Source organism: Anolis carolinensis, unplaced genomic scaffold, assembly GCF_035594765.1.
Source record: "Anolis carolinensis isolate JA03-04 unplaced genomic scaffold, rAnoCar3.1.pri scaffold_11, whole genome shotgun sequence".
Taxonomy (NCBI): domain Eukaryota; kingdom Metazoa; phylum Chordata; class Lepidosauria; order Squamata; family Dactyloidae; genus Anolis; species Anolis carolinensis.
Window position 1 is genome coordinate 20840377 of NW_026943822.1, and position 19671 is coordinate 20860047.

A 19671-nucleotide genomic window follows, 5' to 3' on the forward strand; every position below is an offset into this window, starting at 1 on the left:
CACACGACCTAAGAGGTGTCTACGGACAATGCCAGCTCTTCAGCTTAGCACCAACTCCCAGAGTCGGACACGACTGGTCTTCATGTCAAGGAAAACCTTTACCTTTACATATATGATTTTTAGTATGTGCCTTCAAGCTGTTTCCAACATTTTGGTGGACTTATGAGAACTTATCACAGGGCGAGATTTGCCCAAAGTTTGCCTTTGTTTTCCTCTGAGGTTGAGAAAGTGTGCCTGAAGTAATCCAATGGGATTCCATGGCTGGGTTCCAAAGTCATAATCCAATACTCTAACCATGACCCCTGTTATTGAGTCACAGCTTATTGCTAACTTGTGCCCAAAGTGACCCAATGGGATTCCACGGCTGAGTGATGATTCGAACCCAGTGCTCCAGAATAATAATCCAATGCTCAGACCACAACCCCTGTTATTGAGTCCCAGCTTATTGCAAACGTGCGCCCGGGCTGTGGCGCAGGCGGGAGAGCAAGCCAGTGCAATTAACTGCAATGAATCACTCTGACCAGGAGGTCATGAGTTCGAGGCCTGCTCGGAGCCTATGTTTGTTTGTCTTTGTTCAATGTTAAAAGGCATTGAATGTTTGCCTATATGTGTAATGTGATCCGCCCTGAGTCCCCTTCGGGGTGAGAAGGGCGGAATATAAATACTGTAACTAAATAAATAAATAAAGTAATCCAATGGGCTCCAGAGTCATAATAATCCAATGCTCAGACCACTATCCCTGTTACTGAGTCCCAGCCGATTGCAATCTTGTTTCCGTACAAAACGCCAGGACAAAGGAATGCATAGAGAATTCTTGATCTTTATTCCATCATTTTGAACAGTACCATGGAAATAACGGGAGAAGAAGGAGTCGTCATAGCAGGTAGGGGTTCGTACAGGAACACTGCATAGTCACGGCACGACATACAGACTGATGGCCACATTCGTCACACACAGGTACATGGACCTTTTTGTCATTGTTTCCCCTCTCCTGATATTTGGAAGCCAGGACACACCAAGAGATCCCAAGATGTGGAATCGGAACGAAACGATACCTACGTTTGGGTTTCCATTCCTATCCTGCTGCCTTGTCTGGAGGCCAAGACCTGGGCGAGCCTTTGTGCCTCGGTTTCCCCGTCGGTAAAACGGGCCTGTGCTTTCCTTTGCTAACCTCTAAGGTGCCATTTTAAGATTTGTTTATTTTTTCGAAGTGCAAAGTATTGTCGTGGTTTCTCTGTATTGCTATGGACGAGGGAGAATTCAAGATCTCTGATTATTTTGAATCTGGAAGACGTCAGGAGACCTTAATATAAACTTAGACCAATCTTTTTTTGCTTGGAACTTATTTCATTTGGCAAAAATGAACCGACAAAAACACCTCCATGGGGAGTAGAAGGTGAAGGGAGTTAGACCCGCTTTCTTTGAACTACACATCCCATACGGTGCGTAGTTTTGGAATAGTACATGGCTCTCTTCCTTGACCACTGAGAGGGGGACGCATGGGACCACATTGGACATAAATGTACCATCATGTGACAACAAAACTTTGGGATCTAACCTGAGACCATTGAAAACACACACCATACAAGGATGTGGGACAAATAAGACACCCGTCACAAGGAGAGGACTGTGGCTTTTGGGTGCGTCCGCACTGTCGGTTTAATACAGTTTGATACCACTTGAACTTCCATGGCTCCACACTGTCACCAATGAGCATAGGAATGAGCCACGGTGATCCAAGTAGTATCAAACTGCATTAAATCCACAGTGTAGATGCACCCTCGTAGGGAAGGAAATATCCAGCTCACACACGTTCAAGGACAAAACACTCAATGGGAATCGGCTGGATCGCTTTCCTAGTTAGCACCCACTCTTCCTCTCCGATGGATCATTCTCTTTCTAGGTCACTCCCACTTTGTACAATTTTTCGGGGACTTTTTTTTTTAAGGGGGTCACATGACGGCGCACTTCTCGGCGGATTGCTTGAGGTCATCCAAGGTGGCCTGGGCCTTATCCTTGAGGGAATCTATGTCTAGGTTCTGGATGTTGGTGAGCTGCCCGATAACAGAGTCCTTCTCCTCCTCCTCCTCGTTGTCTTGCTCAATCATCTTGGCCAGCTCTTTGGGCAGCTCCACGTCGCCCCCCACCACCTGGATCTGGCTGTCGTCCGTCTCGTTCTAAAGGGAACAACGTTAATCGAGGAGGGGAAAGAGAAAGAGGAAAATGGATTAGAACCTCTATCCAAAGTGGTGGAACGCTACCCGGATTTCCAATATTAATGCTGCTCAAACTTTTGGAAGAACCTCCTGATGCTGAGAGTGGAATACACTGCTTGGGAATCCAATGGAGTTACTACTATACAAAATCCCAGAATACTTGTAATGTATCTATACAAACATACGATAGTCTATGTACAAAGAAACATATATTATTAAAGTTCCCAATACAAAGTGTAAGTGTTGTCCTCAATCTTGGAAGACCAAGGAGATATATAATTATAGGAACAAAGTGGGTACCACACTAAAACATTTTTCCACTTGTAATAGCAGCAATGTAATCTACCTCTTGACATGTGACTGTGATCTCTGGTATATCGGAAAGACAACCAGACCCTTGAGAATCAGAATCTCTGAACATAAATCCAGAATCAAAAATTTACCTACAGAATCTCTTTTATATTCACATTTCACTCAATACAAGCATTCATCTACCTCATTTAAATTTTGTGCTCTGGAATGCATTACTCAAAAACCTTACATGGACTTAGAAAAACTATTATCCCAAAGGGAAATGTACTGGATCTTTAAGTTTAAAACCTTTTCCCCTCAGGGACTTAATGAATTTTAGTTGTTTCCTTTAAATTACCAAGTACTCTTTAAAAACCTTTGAATGAACCTCCAGAACCACTCGCAGTTGAAATCACCACAAGCAGAGTCACTCAGTGTAAACAATTAGGCACTATGTAAGTATAATACTGTTATATGGGTTACCTTTACTTCTGTTAATACTGCTGGTAAAATACTTGTTACTCTATGTTTTGTTTTAGATAGAAATTCATTGTTGCTGAGTATAACAACTCCTGAAGAAGTTTATTGGGAATTTATTTGGACATTACTTTCGAAGACTTTTTTGAGAGCGGTGCTCCATCATTATTTTCTTTATTCCAGTATACAGCAACACGACCAACCATCTGTTTAAATTGTTTGGAAGATATTTTCATTGGCTATGTATCCTTGAAGCCTATATACATTGGAACCAATACCAGACTTGAATAACTTTTGTGTTAGAGCTGTTGCTCCTTTTCATTTTGTCTGATACGGCCAAATTGAGCTTTGTACGGGGAACTTTAATAATATGTTATTTGGACACATTTTCTTTGTACATAGACTATCGTATGTTTGTATAGAATCCAATGGAGTTCCCATCTCTGGAGGTCTTTCAGTAGAGACTGAATGGCTATCTATTGGGAGTGCTTTCATTGTGCTTTCCTGCCTGGGAGAACTAGACTGGATGATATTTGTGTCTCTTCAAGATATACTGTATATACTCGAGTATAAGCCTAGTTTTTCAGCCCTCTTTAATGGAGTGATTTAGGTATATTTTTAATAACAGAGATGCTATATTGAGTGAGAATCTGCTACATCTGAGCAAATGCCATTTGGATGATAAAATGTCCATAAAATATCCGATTATGCCAAGTGAGTTCACAACCATGCATTAAAAAATATTAAAATTGAGATGGTTCTGCATGTTTAGCGAAGGAACAATGGACATCTTTTTATTATGGGATATACTGTATATACTCGAGTATAAGCCTAGTTTTTCAGCCCTCTTTTTAAGACTGAAAAAGCCCCCCTCGGCTTATACTTGGGTGAGGCTCCTGGTTGACTTATATTTGAGTCAGCTTATACTCGAGAATATTCACATTTATTATTTTTCTCTATTATTATTAGTATTGAATAGCTTCATCTCCTGGCGTCTTCCTGCCTGGGGACATCCTTTGTTCAGAGTCGTTACCTGCCCTTGGTTCCCATGTCTGGAACTCCTCTGTTTTCAGAGTGTTGCTTCTTATTTACTGTTCTGATTTTTGAGTTTTTTAATAGCAGAGCACTTGATGAACCAACCTGGACACAGTATATTATTTGAGAACACAGAAATGCTCGACCACTCCAACAACTATCGTGTCAGACTACACAGAGAAGCCATTGAAATTCACAAGCACGTGGACAACTTCAATAGAAAGGAGGAAACCATGAAAATGAACAAAATTTGGCTACCAGTATTTAAAAAACTCAAAAATCAGAACAGTAAATAAGAAGCAACACTCTGAAAACAGAGGAGTTCCAGACATGAATCAACCAGGGGCAGCTAATGACTCTGAACAAAGGATGTCCCCAGGCAGGAAGAAGCCAGAAGTTTGCCCATGCCTGTTGCTATGAGCCAATCGTCCATATATGGAAGGATGTCGTTAAAGTCCAAAACACCTGGAGGGCCAAAGTTTGCCCATGCCTGATCTTTAGGATAGTTGACATTCTCCCAATGCTAATAAAATGAAGCATTTTGTTAGGTTTCCCATCCAGACGATTGTTGTCAGAGATTGTAAGGACAGCAAGATCCCAAAAGAGATCAAAAATCGCTATATCAATCCAAGAAACCTTTTCTCCATCTGGAAACTAGATTTTGTTTAATCTTGACACTTCCCTTCAGCTGCTTCTCAGCCTTGCCAAACCCTCCAGGTTTTGAAGATGAATATTTTTATATCTTTCTTATTCTTAGAGGGCTTTTTCTGCTCCGTCCTGAGCTTTCCGGGAGGGTTTTATTTTGGGACGTGCCATTGCAACTTATTGGAATGGTTCGACATGTCATTTTGTTCCTCCTTTGCCCTGTCACTTCAGTGAATAAATCAGGATGACATGGGGAGAAGAAATACCAAATTTGAAAGAGAAAAAAGGATGTAAGATAACTTTGCTTTCCCTTTTTTTGACAGATGGAGACCTAAGGTGCTCACCCAGTCCTTCCAGTTAGAAGGCATGTTATGCTTCCAAAGGACAAAATAAAAATAAGACTTTTTGCGACTTGCCCATGGGAAGTTTTGTCGCCCTTGCTTTTCCTAAAATCCTCGAAACCCCCAAATCCAACTCAAAACAACTAAACTTCCACTCTTTTTTTGGGGGGGGGGATATATTTTTATTGAAGTTTTATAAAAGACTAGCTGTGCCCAGCCACGCGTTGCTGTGGCGAAGTATGGTGGTATGGGAAATAAAGTATTGAGGAATTGATGGTAGTTAAGGTAAAGGGTGCTGCTGAAATACCCGTATGTCTTCCAAGGGTGGGGGCAGGGGCCAGCTCCGCGTATGCGCATGCGCATATAACTGTTTTTGGATTTTGGGATTCTGAGGGACATGGACTTCAAATTGTGTTTTGGTTTTGTCGTCTAAACACAGTGGGGAGGACCATGTGTTTTGTTGCCAAGTGTCTTGGCTCTGGGATTTGTAGTTTTGCTGTTTTTATTAAGGTAAAAATGGACAGAACAGATTTATATATATAGATTATTAAGGTGCATTTTTAAAAATAACTGGCTGAAGTTAATCTTAGGACTGAGTTTGCACAAACGGACCTACCTTGGGCAACCGGTATTTGTCTCGGAAATGGGTCCGCAGGGTCGCTCGCTCCGCCTTGCGCTGGGCGAACTGGGCATCCCGCTCCATTCTGTAGAGGACACAAAGGAGACAGTAGTTTTTTGGAGGCCTTTGCAAGGGTTCAAGTCAATAACAGAGTCAGAAAAAGCAAGGTTTCCTAAGGAAAACCATTCATCTCCTCTTCCAGAGTGTATCTCCTTCAAAGCTAAAGGATGCCTTGGAGGTCATCCAAACTAACCCTTGCTTAGGTGCATCTGCACCAGGCTAAATACTGCTAAATACTCATCAAATCCTCATGAAAACTACAACTCCCAGACTTCCTTATCATCGAGACTAGTGCCGGGAGAATCAAATAAAATAAAGCCAAGATGAATTTGTGTTGTCGAAGGCTTTCATGGCCGGAATCACTGGGTTGCTGTGAGTTTTCTGGGCTGCATGTCCATGCCCCAGTAGCATTCTCTCCTGATGTTTCGCCCACATCTATGGCAGGCATCCTCAGAGGTTGTGAAATCTGTTGGAAACTACACAGCATCTACACTGCTGAATTAATGCAGTTGGATACTACTGTCAATTGCCATGGATAAATGTTATGGAATCTTGGGAGTTGTAGTTTCCCAAGGTCTTTAGCTTTCTCAGCCAAACTAGAAATCCTTGGGCACTCCATACATCCATGTCCTGCTTGTGTTGTCGAAGGCTTTCATGGCCAGAATCACTGGGTTGCTGTGAGTTTTCCGGGCTGCATGGCCATGTTCCAGAAGCATTCTCTCCTGACATTTTACCCACATCTATGGCAGGCATCCTCAGAGGCTGAACTTTTAAGCTGCCAAGTGCAACATTCACACTTGCCTCAAACAGACAAGGGTTCTTTCTCCCACCTGATATATAAACCTAGTTTTCTTAGTTTCCAACAGACCTCGCAACCTCTGAGGATGCTTGCCATAGATGTAGGGGAAACGTCAGGAGAGAATGCTTCCTGACTGTGGCCAGGCAGCCTGGAAAAATCACAGCAACCCAAGATTGATTGATTTTAATATGTCAAGATGAAGGAAACAAGGAAAAGATATTTCACACTCTTAACTAAATCCAATTACTGTATATACTCGAGGATAAGCCTAGTTTTTCAGCCCTTTTTCTAGGACGGAAAAAGCCCCCCTCGGCTTATACTCGGGTGAGGATCCTGGTTGGCTTATATTTGGGTCAGCTTATACTCAAGAATATATGGTACATTTCTTATTTTTCTCTATTATTATTCATATTATTACATTTATTATTGTACTCTATTATTCTTGCTACTTTACATTTATTTTACTCTATTATTATTTTATTATTATTAATACATTTATTATTTCATTCTGATATTATTACATTTATTAATCTACTCTAATATTACATGTATTATTATTTATTATTATTATTACATGTATTTTACTCTACTATTATTAAAAGGATACACAAGCACATTTACATTGAAGAAGATGAGAATAGCGATTTGATCAGAGTTGGACAGTCTTATCTTATATTTCAGCTTTATGTAAATATTCAAAAACATTGAACCTACGGATGCCTCAATTAATGTAATTTTATTGGTATCTGTTTTTATTTATGAAATTAACACCCTCGGCTTATAGTGGAGTCAATGTTTTCCCAGTTTTTTTGTGTGGTAAAATTAGGTGCCTCGGCTTATATTCGGGTTAGCTTATACTCGAGTATATACCATATATTGTTAGTATAGCACAATATAAGCATCATATATTACTATATTGTACTATACCACTATATTGTGGTAAAATAAGGTGCCTCGGCTTATATTCAGGTCTGCTTATACTCGAGTATATAGGTATATTGTTATTATAGCACAATATAAGCATTATATATTACTATATTGTACTATACCACTATATTGTGGTAAAATTAGGTGCCTCGGCTTATATTCGGGTTAGCTTATACTCGAGTATATAGGTATATTGTTATTATAGCACAATATAAGCATTATATATTACTATATTGTACTATACCACTATATTGTGGTAAAATTAGGTGCCTCGGCTTATATTCAGGTCTGCTTATACTCGAGTATATAGGTATATTGTTAGTATAGCACAATATAAGCATTATATATTACTATATTGTACTATACCACTATATTGTGGTAAAATTAGGTGCCTCGGCTTATATTCAGGTCTGCTTATACTCGAGTATATAGGTATATTGTTAGTATAGCACAATATAAGCATTATATATTACTATATTGTACTATACCACTATATTGTGGTAAAATTAGGTGCCTCGGCTTATATTCGGGTTAGCTTATACTCGAGTATATACCATATATTGTTAGTATAGCACAATATAAGCATCATATATTACTATATTGTACTATACCACTATATTGTGGTAAAATTAGGTGCCCAGCTTATATTCGGGTCAGCTTATACTCAAGTATATACGGTAGTTTTATTTGTATCTTGGCTTATACTGGAGTCAATGTTTTCCCAGTTTTTTTGGTGGTAAAATTAGGTGCCCGGCTTATATTCAGGTCAGCTTATACTCGAGTATATATGGTAATTTTATTTGTATCTTGGCTTATACTGGAGTCAATGTTTTCCCAGGTTTTTTGGTGGTAAAATTAGGTGCCTCGGCTTATAGTCGGGTTAGCTTATACTCGAGTATATACCATATATTGTTAGTATAGCACAATATAAGCATCATATATTACTATATTGTACTATACCACTATATTGTGGTAAAATTAGGTGCCCAGCTTATATTCGGGTCAGCTTATACTCAAGTATATACGGTAGTTTTATTTGTATCTTGGCTTATACTGGAGTCAATGTTTTCCCAGTTTTTTTGGTGGTAAAATTAGGTGCCCGGCTTATATTCAGGTCAGCTTATACTCGAGTATATATGGTAATTTTATTTGTATCTTGGCTTATACTGGAGTCAATGTTTTCCCAGGTTTTTTGGTGGTAAAATTAGGTGCCTCGGCTTATAGTCGGGTCGGCTTATACTCAAGTATATATGGTAATTTTATATTGTGGTAAAATTAGGTGCCTCGGCTTATATTCGGGTTAGCTTATACTCGAGTATATACCATATATTGTTAGTATAGCACAATATAAGCATCATATATTACTATATTGTACTATACCACTATATTGTGGTAAAATTAGGTGCCTCGGCTTATATTCGGGTCAGCTTATACTCAAGTATATACGGTATGTTAGTCCTTAAGGTCCGTTGTTCCTGCTGAAATCCACTAACACAGCCTTTTGAAAATTGTTAAATCTCCAAAAATGTAAGATTCCCATCGAACATCAGTTGTGCCCAGATGGTGCCTTGTTGGTGGCTGCTTGATGTGGTATTTCAAAATAAAAATAAAAGAGGGTTCTGATTTAGATGTTTTAGCACTTCGCTGGAGAGTTTGCACTCCTACACATACAATTCTGTCTTTAGTACGATTTGGGCATTTCAAACAAAGCCAGGAATAGATCCGAATCCCCCCAGTATCTCTGGGCTGAAATGCTAAATCGAGCCGGGATTACGCACAAGTCAATAAGCTTGGGATCGCGGTTTAATTGAATATATGGATGGCCCTAGAACAAGAGAGAGCTGTGTATAAATATCTTTTTGAAACATACCTTATATACTCGAGTATAAGCCGACCCGGATATAAGCCGAGGCACCTAATTTTACCACCAAAAAACTGGGAAAACATTGACTCCAGTATAAGCCGAGATATAAATAAAATTACCGTATATACTTGAGTATAAGCCGACCCGAATATAAGCCGAGGCACCTAATTTTACCACAAAAAAACCGGGAAAACACTGACTCCAGTATAAGCCGAGATACAAATAAAATTACCATATATACTTGAGTATAAGCCGACCCGACTATAAGCCGAGGCACCTAATTTTACCACCAAAAAACCTGGGAAAACATTGACTCCAGTATAAGCCAAGATACAAATAAAATTACCATATATACTTGAGTATAAGCCGACCCGACTATAAGCCGAGGCACCTAATTTTACCACCAAAAAACCTGGGAAAACATTGACTCCAGTATAAGCCAAGATACAAATAAAATTACCATATATACTTGAGTATAAGCCGACCCGACTATAAGCCGAGGCACCTAATTTTACCACAAAAAAACCCTGGGAAAACATTGACTCCAGTATAAGCCGAATGTGGTAAATTTCAGAAATAAAAATAGATACCAATAAAATTCCATTAATTGAGGTATCAGTAGGTTAAATGTTTTTGAATATTTACATCAAGCTCAAATTTAAGATAAGACTGTCCAACTCTGATCAAATCATTATTCTCATCTTCTTCCATGTAAATGTGCTTATGTATCCTTTTAATAATAATAGAGTAAAATAATACATGAAATAATAATAAATACAGGAAAAGAATACATGTAATAATAAATTGAGTAAAATAATAAATGCAATAATAATAATAATAATAATAATATCAGAGTGAAATAATACATGTAATAATAATAATAATAATAATATCAGAGTGAAATAATACATGTAATAATAATAATAATAATAATAATAATAGAGTAAAATAGATGTAATAGTAACAACAATAATAGAGAAAAATAATACATGTAATAATAATAATAATAATAATAATAATAATAATAATAATAATAATAAAAAACATCACACAGTCCTAGACACTTGGGAAGTGTTCAACTTGTGATTTTTTGAAATGAAATCCAGCATATCTATATTGTTTGCTGTGTCATACAATAATAATAAATACAGGAAAATAATACAAGTAATAATAAATAGAGTAAAATAATAAATGCAATAATAATAATAATAAGATCAGAGTGAAATAATAAATGTAATAATAATAATAATAATAATAATAATAATAATAATAAAGTAAAATAAATGTAATAGTAGCAACCATAATAGAGAAAAATAATAAATGTAATAATACCAATAATAATAGAGAAAACTAATAAATGTACCATATATTCTCGACTATAAGCTGACCCAAATCTAAGCCAACCAGGACCCTCACCCGAGTAAAAGCCGAGGGGGGCTTTTTCAGTCTTAAAAAATGGGCTGAAAAACTAATAATTTATCATTATTATTATTATTATTATTACATGTATTATTTTACTCTATTATTATTAAAAGGATACATAAGCACATTGAAGAAGATGAGAATAATGATTTGATCAGAGTTGGACAGTCGAATCTGAAAGTTGAGCTTTATGTAAATATTCCAAAACATTTAACCTACTGATGCCTAAATTAATGTAATTTTATTGGTATCTGTTTTTATTTCTGAAATTTACCATCCTCGGCTTATACTGGAGTCAATGTTTTCCTAGGGTTTTTTTGCAGTAAAATTAGGTGCCTCGGCTTATATTCGGGTCAGCTTATACTCGAGTATATACGGCAACCCACGCAAAAAATCTATATCAAGAGGTAGTTTTTTCCTGAGAAAACAATCCCATCTCTTGAAGGCAAAAGCGGATTAAAAGATTAGGGGCGGGGGGTTCATTAAAATGCATTACGGGCAATATACTCCCCGCCTTCTGCAACAAATGCAACACTTTGCCCACTTCTTCAAAAAGGTGCAATCAATCTGCAGCCTAGATTTCTTTATTTATTTTTCCCCCCTGGTCCCAATCTTTAAAAAAAGGCCGGATTTGGGTCTGAACTTTGCATAAAAACTGCTTAGAGCGAGGGATTTATTTGTGCACAGATACCGCTTAGAGCTATTTTTAATTTATCTTTTAAAAAATGCCCTACATTTTTGTGGAGTGGGGAAGCGTGCTGCCAACAATCCACCAGCTGCAGGTTGCAAAAACCTCGTTTTTTTACTCTATTCTAGGAGATGATCTATGCCTTCCTGTTGCTTGCTTTCCAATATGGATTTTTCACATCTGTGTGCATATATCAGGCATGGGCAAATTTTGGCCCTCCAAACTCGCTTCTGAGGATGCCTGGGCAAAACGTCAGGAGAGAATGCTTCTGGAACATAGCCATACAGCCACGGAAAACATACAACAACCCCAAGATGAATTTGTTGTCAAAGGCTTTCATGGCTGGAATCACTGGATTGCTGTGAGTTTTCCGGGCTGTATTGGCCATGTTCCAGAAGCATTCTCTCCTGACGTCTCACCCACACCTAGGGCAGGCATCCTCAGAGGGTGTGAGCTTCTGAGGATGCCTGCCATAGATGTGGGTGAAATGTCAGGAGAGAATGCTTCTGGAACATGGCCATACAGCCACGGAAAACATACAACAACCCCAAGATGAATTTCTTGTCGAAGGATTTCATGGCTGGAATCACTGGGTTGCTGTGAGTTTTCCAGGCTGTCTTGACCATGTTCCAGAAGCATTCTCTCCTGACGTTTCGCCCACATCTAGGGCAGGCATCCTCAGAGGGTGTGAGCTTCTGAGGATGCCTGTCATAGATGTGGGTGAAATGTCAGGAGAGAATGCTTCTGGAACATGGCCATACAGCCACGGAAAACATACAACAACCCCAAGATGAATTTCTTGTCGAAGGATTTCATGGCTGGAATCATTGGGTTGCTGTGAGTTTTCCAGGCTGTCTTGACCATGTTCCAGAAGCATTCTCTCCTGACGTTTCGCCCACATCTATGGCAGGCATCCTCAGAAGCTGAACCTTTAAAGCTGCCAAGTGCAACTAACACTATCCGACTATGCCAAGTGCAGCTAACACCACCCAACAAAGGATTCCCCCAGACAGGAAGCAGACAGGCTTTGAAGCTGCAAGGCTATTCAATGCGAATCAAGTGCAACATTCACAGTTGATTCAAACAGACTTCTTTCTCCCACCTGATACATAAACCTAGTTTGCTTAGTTTCCAACAGACAGGTTTATATATATACACCTGTGGAATAATGTCCAGGGTGGGAGAAAGAAGTCTTGTCTGTTGGGGGCAAGTGGGAATGTTGCCATTGGCCACCTTGATTAGCATTGAATGGCCTTGCAGCTTCAAAGCCTGTCTGCTTCCTGATTAGGGGAATCCTCTGTCGGGAGGTGTTAACTGGCCCCGATGCTAATAATACTATATTGCCTTTTTGTATTGTCGAAAGCTTTCATGGCTGGAATCACATGGTTTTTGCGTATTTTCCGGCCTGTATGGCCATGTCCCAGAAGCATTCTCTCCTGACGTTTCGCCCACATCTATGGCAGGCATCCTCAGAGGTTGTGAGCTAAACCGGCCGGCAGAACCTTGGATAAGTGAATATCTTGGATAATAAGGAAGGATTAAGGAAAAGCCTATTAAACACCAAATTAGGTTACGATTTTACAAATTAAGCACCAAAACATCATGTTAGACAACAGATTTGACAGAAAAAGCAGTTCAATACGAAATAATGCTATGTAGTAATTACTGTATTTACAAATGTAGCACCAAAATATCACGATATATTGAAAACATCGACTACAAAAATCTGTTGGATAATCCAGAACGTTGGATAAGCAAGTGTTGGATAAGTGAGACTCTACTGTAATAATAATAATAATAATAATAATAATAATAATAATAATAATAATAATTTTATTTTTATACCCCACCACCATCTCCCAAGTGGGACTTGGGGCGGCTCACAGATATAAAACAAGCATACAGTGGTATCAATAGGAACCCCGGTGGCGAAGTGTGTTAAAGCGCTGAGCTGCTGAACTTGCAGACCGAAAGGTCCCAGGTTCAAATCCCAGGAGCGGAATGAGCGCCTGCTGTTAGCCCCAGCTTCTGCCAACCTAGCAGTTCGAAAACATGCCAATGTGAGTAGATGAATAGGTACTGCTCCGGCGGGAAGGTAACGGCGCTCCATGCAGTCATGCCAATGGCCACATGACCTTGGAGGTGTCTACGGACAATGCCGGCTCTTCAGCTTAGAAATGGAGATGAGCACCAACCCCCAGAGTGTGAGTAGATCAATAGGTACTGCTCTGGCAGAAAGGTAATGGCTCTCCATGCAGTCATGCCAGTGGCCACAAGACCTTGGAAGTGTCTACAGACAATGCCGGCTCTTCGGCTTAGAAATGGAGATGAGCACCAACCCCCAGAGTCAGACACGACTGGACTTAATGTCAGGGGAAAACCTTTACCTACGTACCATATTTCTGATACAATAGAGTCTCACTTATCCAAGCTAAACGGGTCGGCAGAAGCTTGGATAAGCGAATATATTGGATAATAAGGAGGGATTAAGGAAAAGCCTACTAAACATCAAATTAGATTATGATTTTACAAATTAAGTACCAAAACATCATGTTATACAACAAATTTGACAGAAAAAGTAGTTCAATATGCAGTAATGCTATGTAGTAATTACTGTATTTACAAATTTAGCACCAAAATATCACAATGTATTGAAAACATTGACTACAAAAATGGCTTGGATAATCCAGAGGCTTGGATAAGCGAGGCTTGGATAAGTGAGACCCTACTGTACTTTTCTTTTACTGTTATTTTTATTTCTTTTTCTTTTTTGTCCTTGGTTTGTTTCTTTTTGTTTTTGTTTTTGTTTTGCTTATAGATAGATAGATAGATAGATAGATAGAGATATATATAGATATACAGTAGAGTCTCGCTTATCCAACGTTTTGGATTATCCAACGCATTTTTGTAGACAATGTTTTCAATACATCATGATATTTTGGTACTAAATTTGTAAATACAGTAATTACTACATAGCATTACCATGAATTGAACTACTTTTTCTGTCAAATTTGTTGTATAACATGATGTTTTGGTGCTTAATTTGTGAAATCATAACCTAATTTGATGTTCAATAGGCTTTTCCTTAATCCCTCCTTATTATCCAAGATATTCGCTTATCCAAGCTTCTGCCGGCCCGTTTATGTTGGATAAGTGAGACTCTACTGTACGTACTTTTCTTTTACTGTTATTTTTATTTATTTTTTATTTTTTGTCCTTGGTTTGTTCCTTTTTTTTCTTTTTTTTCATATATATATATATATATATATATATATATATATATAATTTTATTCACTGTAGAGAGCACGTAGTCTATGTTTGTTATTGTTCTTATATGTACTCCTTATATTTTCAGTTTCATTCGTATGTCACTTTTCTGGAAAATCACTAATAAAAATGTATTAAATTTAAGATATACGTACTTTTCTTTTACTGTTATTTTTATTTCTTTTTGTCCTTGGTTTGTTTTATATATATATATATATATATTCATTCGTATGTCACTCTTCTGGAAAATCACTAATAAAAATGTATTAAATTTAAGATATACGTACTTTTCTTTTACTGTTATTTTTATTTCTTTTTCTTTTTTGTCCTTGGTTTGTTTGTTTGTTTTGCTATATATATATATATATATATATATATATATATATATATATATATATATATAATTTTATTCACTATAGAGAGCACATAGTCTATGTTTGTTATCGTTCTTATATGCACTTTTTATATTTTCAATTTCAGTCGTATGTCACTCTTCTGGAAAATCACTAATAAAAATGTATTAAATTTAAGATATACGTACTTTTCTTTTACTGTTATTTTTATTTCTTTTTTGTCCTTGGTTTGTTTTTTTGTTTTTGTTTATATATATATAAAATTTTATTCACTGTAGAGAGCACGTAGTCTATGTTTGTTATTGTTCTTATATGCACTCTTTATATTTTCAGTTTCATTCGTATGTCACTTTTTTTGGAAAATCACTAATAAAAATGTATTAAATTTAAGATATACATACTTTTCTTTTACTGTTATTTTTATTTCTTTTTGTCCTTGGTTTGTTTTATATATATATATATATATTTTCATTCATATGTCACTCTTCTGGAAAATCCCTAATCAAAATGTACAGTAGAGTCTCACTTATCCAACACTCGCTTATCCAACGTTCTGGATTATCCAACGCATTTTTGTAGTCAATGTTTTCAATATATCGTGATATTTTGGTGCTAAACTTGTAAATACAGTAATTACTACATAGCATTACTGCGTATTGAACTACTTTTTCTGACAATTTCTTTTGTCTAACATGATGTTTTGGTGCTTAATTTGTATAATGATTACCTAATTTGATGTTTAATAGGCTTTTCCTTAATCCCTCCTTATTATCCAACATATTCGCTTATCCAACGTTCTGCCGGCCCGTTTATGTTGGATAAGTGAGACTCTACTGTATTAAATTTAAGATATACATACTTTTCTTTTACTGTTATTTTTATTTCTTTTTGTCCTTGGTTTGTTTTATATATATATATATTTTCATTCGTATGTCACTTTTCTGGAAAATCACTAATCAAAATGTATTAAATTTAAGAGATACGTACTTTTCCTCCACCAGCTGCTTCTGGTACTCCTCATACTCTTCCTTGGTCATGCCTTGGGCTTCGGCCGGAGACTTCTCGGCTTCTCCCTTCTCTTCTCCTCCGCCCAGTCCTCCGGTGAGGTTCTTCAGCTGCCCGCCCACCATCGATTTCACCATGAAAGCCATGGCTCTGGGAAGAAGGGGAGATAAGGATGGAGTCCTGAGAAAAGGCGGCCCAAAACTTGCCCGGCTTGGCGGACAGCTCAGTTCACATCAGCATCCTTTAGCAGAGGCTCTGTGCTGCCCATCCGAGAGAGAAGGATGGAGAGAAGGAGGCTTCGGAGAGGCTTTTGTGCGTCCTGCCGCTTCAGCACCACAGGCTGTGGACAGCTCCCTGCCTGCGCCTTCTGCCTGGGATCTCCTTTCAGCACCACGGAGAGCGGCTGCCTCTGGCTGCCTCGGATGATTCCCCAGGATGGAGGACCCAAAGGAAGACTTCCCTCTCCCCCAGAGAGCCCTCCTTGCCCAGCAATGCCCGACCTCCTCTGCCCACCTCCTCCTCCTCCCTGGCTCCACCCTCCTCGTTGCCTTCAAATCCTTGACTGGTGAGACAACAAGCCAATCTCTCCCTCTCTTCCTTCCCAGCCTTTCCCGAGCAGATCTCTGCCTCACAACCTGCCATAGATGTGGGCGAAACGTCAGGAGAGGATGCTTCTGGAACATGGCCACACAGCCCGAAAGACATACAACAACCCTGCAACATTCACACTTGCTTCAGACAGACAAGAGTTCTTCCTCCCACCCTCTTTAAATAAATTTTATTAGAGTTTCAGATAGACTATCTGAATCTCCCACCCTGGACATTATTCCACAGATCTATAAACCCCACTTGCCTCATTTCCAACAGACCTCACAACCTCTGAGGATGTCTGCCATAGATGTGGGTGAAACGTCAGGAGAGAATGCTTCTGGAATATGGCCACACAGCCCGGAAAACATACAACAACCCCGCAACATTCACACTTGCCTCAAACAGACAAGAGTTCTTCCTCCCACTCTCTTTAAATAAATTTTATTAGAGTTTCAGATAGACTATCTGAATCTCCCACCCTGGACATTATTCCAAAGATATATAAACCCCACTTGCCTCGTTTCCTAGTTTGGCTTGCTGTGAGTTTTCCAGGCTGTATGGTCATGTTCCAGAAGCATTCTCTCCTGATGTTTCGCCCACATCTATGGCAGGCATCCTCAGAGGTTGTGAGGTCTGTGTGAGGATGCCTGCCATAGATGTGGGTGAAACGTCAGGAGAGAATGCTTCTGGAATATGGCCACACAGCCTGGAAAACATACAACAACCCTGCAACATACACACTTGCCTCAAACAGACAAGAGTTCTTTCTCCCACCCTGGATATCATTCTACAGATATATAAACCCCACTTGCCTCGTTTCCAACAGAGCTCACAACCTCTGAGGATGTCTGCCATAGATGTGGGTGAAACGTCAGGAGAGAATGCTTCTGGAATATGGCCAGACAGCCCGGAAAACATACAACAACCCTACAACACTCACACTTGCCTCATACAGACAATATCTCTTTCTCCCACCCTGGGCATCATTCCACAAATATATAAACCCCACTTGTTGTTGTTGTTGTTGTTGTATTATATTATTATTATTCCACAGATATATAAATCCCCCTTGCCTAGTTTCTCGCAGACCTCACAACCTCTGAGGATGCCTGCCATTGATGTGGGTGAAACGTCAGGAGAGAATGCTTCTGGAACATGGCCACACAGCCCGAAAGACATACAACAACCCTGCAACATTCACACTTGCTTCAGACAGACAAGAGTTCTTCCTCCCACCCTCTTTAAATAAATTTTATTAGAGTTTCAGATAGACTATCTGAATCTCCCACCCTGGACATTATTCCACAGATATATAAACCCACTTGCCTCATTTCCAACAGACCTCACAACCTCTGAGGATGCCTGCCATAGATGTGGGTGAAACATCAGGAGAGGATGCTTCTGGAACATGGCCACACAGCCCGGAAAACATACAACAACCCTGCAACATTCACACTTGTCTCAAACAGACAAGAGTTCTTTCTCCCACCCTGGACATTATTCCACAGATATATAAACCCACTTGCCTCATTTCCAACAGACCTCACAACCTCTGAGGATGCCTGCCATAGATGTGGGTGAAACATCAGGAGAGAATGCTTCCGGAACATGGCCATACAGCCCGGAGAACTCACAGCAACCCAATATCATCATTATCATCATTATCCCAAGCCTGAGCAACAAGGTGATTTATATTCCGATTGGCTCCTTTATTTATAAATTTTTTATCAATCGTCATAATCCCAAATATCCCAAATACGTTTTATAAAGGATCTAATAAATAAATATCTTTATCATAATTCCAAACAGGCAGCAGACTGAGCAATGATGGGACTTGGCTCCTTTGTACATAACATTTTAGACACTTGTTGTTGTTGTTGTTGTTGTTTATTACAAATCATCATCCCAACCAGACCGTGGCCTGAGCAACAAGAGGATTTATGGTCCCCGGTTGGCTCTTCTTCCATTATTCTGCTTGCGTTCTTTTAAATTTAAGAGACAAAATGCCCCCGAGACACCGAGGCCGTTTGGATCATTTCTCCTCCAGAACAAAGCCATTCAGGCGCAGGTTTTGCATCCAGACATTGACTCCAAGTGAGTGAAAATAAAAAAGCCCCTTCAACTGCTCTCTTGATCACAAACAAGGCCTTTCGACAAGGAAATTGGCCATGAGTTCGAATTCTGGGCAACCCAGACAAGCGGGACAAGGATGTATGGAGTGCCCAAGGATTTGTCGCTTGGCTGAGAAAGCTAAAGGCCTTGGGAAACTACAACTCCCAAAATCAAACTCCCAACAAAGGATTCCCCAGGCAGGAAGCAGCCAGGCTTTGAAGCTGCAAGTTAACAAGAGAGAGTTACAGTTTATTTTGTAAAGGTTGAATGTGTTTATATTATGTTGGCTGCCAAATCCAATTGGAGTCTTCAGAAACTGTTTAAATAGTGGAGACTACGTGATATGTTTTTACTTTAGTCCACATTTAAGCCTTGATAATTAGAGTTTCCTTGAAACATTACAGTCTGGAAGATACTACTGTGGATTACAACAGTTGGTTGTACTTATTATTTTCATTATTGTTGTTAACTCTCAGGTAATAATGTATATACATGATGCTCTAAATTACATAGTACATTTTATGTTTTGAACCTTTATAGTATTTGCTTATCTTTTCCACATAGAAAGAAGATAGCTCTATACTCAGAGAGGCCTGGCTATTTCTGTGGCCTTTACATGTCACATCTCTTTTTATGTTTTGATCCTTTATAGTATTTGCTTATCTTTTTCACATAGAAAGAAGATAGCTCTATACTCAGAGAGGCCTGGCTATTTCTGTGGCCTTTACATGTCACATCTCTTTTTATGTTTTGATCCTTTATAGTATTTGCTTATCTTTTTCACATAGAAAGAAGATAGCTCTATACTCAGAGAGGCCTGGCTATTTCTGTGGCCTTTACATGTCACATCTCTTTTTATGTTTTGAACCTTTATAGTATTTGCTTATCTTTTTCACATAGAAAGAAGATAGCTCTATACTCAGAGAGGCCTGGCTATTTCTGTGGCCTTTACACGTCAC

At 38.8% G+C, this 19671-nt stretch overlaps 1 protein-coding gene across 1 annotated transcript; it reads right to left on the bottom strand.

Annotated features, from left to right (window-relative positions):
* Nucleotides 1-800: 800 nt before the first annotated feature.
* On the bottom strand, nucleotides 801-17195 carry cplx3 (complexin 3). Its single transcript, XM_062963046.1, has 3 exons — nucleotides 15992-17195; nucleotides 5622-5709; nucleotides 801-2177 (listed from the first exon to the last, which is right to left on the bottom strand). Exons 1-3 carry the CDS (start codon nucleotides 16153-16155, stop codon nucleotides 1953-1955), a joined length of 477 nt encoding a protein of 158 aa, XP_062819116.1. The 5' UTR covers nucleotides 16156-17195; the 3' UTR covers nucleotides 801-1952.
* Between the last annotated feature and the right edge of the window lie 2476 nt (nucleotides 17196-19671).

Bases quoted from the DNA above. Each gene is read 5' to 3' on its own strand.
- cplx3 (XM_062963046.1), bottom strand. From the start codon at position 16,155: ATGGCTTTCATGGTGAAATCGATGGTGGGCGGGCAGCTGAAGAACCTC. The intron at 5,710-15,991 runs GTACGTATCTCT...TGTCCTCTACAG, and splicing joins AAGCAGCTGGTGGAGGAAAA to AATGGAGCGGGATGCCCAGT. The intron at 2,178-5,621 runs GTAGGTCCGTTT...TGTTCCCTTTAG, and splicing joins ACAAATACCGGTTGCCCAAG to AACGAGACGGACGACAGCCA.